The sequence below is a fragment of the Euphorbia lathyris genome, chromosome 4 (genome assembly GCF_963576675.1).
Source record: "Euphorbia lathyris chromosome 4, ddEupLath1.1, whole genome shotgun sequence".
NCBI classification, from domain to species: Eukaryota; Viridiplantae; Streptophyta; class Magnoliopsida; order Malpighiales; family Euphorbiaceae; genus Euphorbia; species Euphorbia lathyris.
The window spans coordinates 41,702,195-41,703,693 of NC_088913.1; the positions used below are offsets into that span (position 1 = coordinate 41,702,195).

The 1,499-nt window shown below is 28.4% G+C and overlaps 1 protein-coding gene across 1 annotated transcript; it reads right to left on the reverse strand.

Moving 5' to 3' along the window:
- Window positions 1-442: 442 nt before the first annotated feature.
- Window positions 443-1,159, reverse strand: LOC136225710 (uncharacterized). The gene has a single exon (XM_066013818.1). The coding sequence runs from the start codon at window positions 1,084-1,086 to the stop codon at window positions 643-645; it is 444 nt and encodes a 147-aa protein (XP_065869890.1). The 5' UTR covers window positions 1,087-1,159; the 3' UTR covers window positions 443-642.
- Between the last annotated feature and the right edge of the window lie 340 nt (window positions 1,160-1,499).

The window sequence follows — 1,499 nt, forward strand, 5'->3', positions numbered from 1 at the left end:
GATTAGTTTTTAAACTTTTAAAGTATGTGATGGATATTTGTCAAAAAAAAAAAGAGTATTTAATAATTCCTTCAACTTAATTGCATAACATATTCACTTAGTCATCTAAACTTGTATAAAATGTAATCAATCAATCATTCTATTGTAAGAAAGAAAAAAGTTAAATGTGAAAAATATATTGTAATTATCGAAAGAAACAACCAAGATATAAAATTCTAATATGAGAGAAAATAAATTTTACAACTGAACTAGTAAAAACTTTCTTTTTAATCAATTATATGAATTATATAATACTAAAGTTTTAAGACGTATACAATGAACCTTCTGTTTACAAATTTTTTTTTTATAACCAAATGATTGATTATTCAATGAGCTAAATAAACATTTTATATAAATTAAAACTTTAAAAATTTAGAGTACCAATTAAACTTTTACGCGCAACTAAAGTCAAGCCTTTCGAATGAATTAATCAGAAAGAAAGTAAAAAAAGAAAAGAAACAGGCGCAGAAGTGAAGCCTTTTCCACAGTAACATTCAACATCAATTATTTAAATAGAAAACGAAAATAAAAATTGCATGAAATTGAAAAAAAAAAAAAAAGAGATCAATTATTTGGAACAATATTCCCAGATCTTTAATGGAGTTAAGAGGGATGAACCTTTTTAGTAGAAATTCCCTTCCAAGCCGATTTCATAGAAGCAGTAGCAGAATTAACAGCAGCTTCAATATACTTTTTTGAGGCAACAGTCGCAGCTTTTTCCATTATTTTCCCCATGTTTCTAGCGCTTTCAGCTGTCTTTTCCAGGCTTTCTAATTCCTTCTTCGCCATTATTTCCATTTCCTCTTCGAATCTATTGAATTCATCCATGGCGTTTTCCATAACCGAATCAAGATAATCCTCTGCAACTTCCAATTCTCTTTCCGTTTCTTTCACTTCATTTTCCTGCTCCAATTCCATGGCTGCCCATGATTTGTAAGCATCGATCTCAAACAATTTCATTAGATCTTCGATGCTTGATGGATCGAAGTTCTTGTCCTCTAATGCGTGGTCGGATAGCAAGCTGAATTGAGAGATGAGAGCTTCCATGGCTTCGACTTGGAAGAATAATGGCGAGTGATGATGAGTATCAACTCGGTGGGTATATTTATTGTGTACCTCTATTTTCGATAAAGTTACTTTAAAACAATTCCTTTCTATTATTTAATTCAATTATATGGCACATCAATTTTATAAGGCATAAAACTCATTTTATCTTTTAAACTATAACTTTAAAATCAATTAAAAAATTTTAAACTATTAAAATTATTAATTAGATCTTTAAAAATCATGAATTGAATTTTTTATTTCATTCTAAAATAAAAAACTGTGACTATTTGACATGAAATATAATGATCTCTTTATTGACTAAAATACGTTTACGGAAAATGGTATAAAAATATTCAACCGAATGATTTTCGATGAGGACTCAATTGATGATTTTTCCTTAGAATGAGAACTTA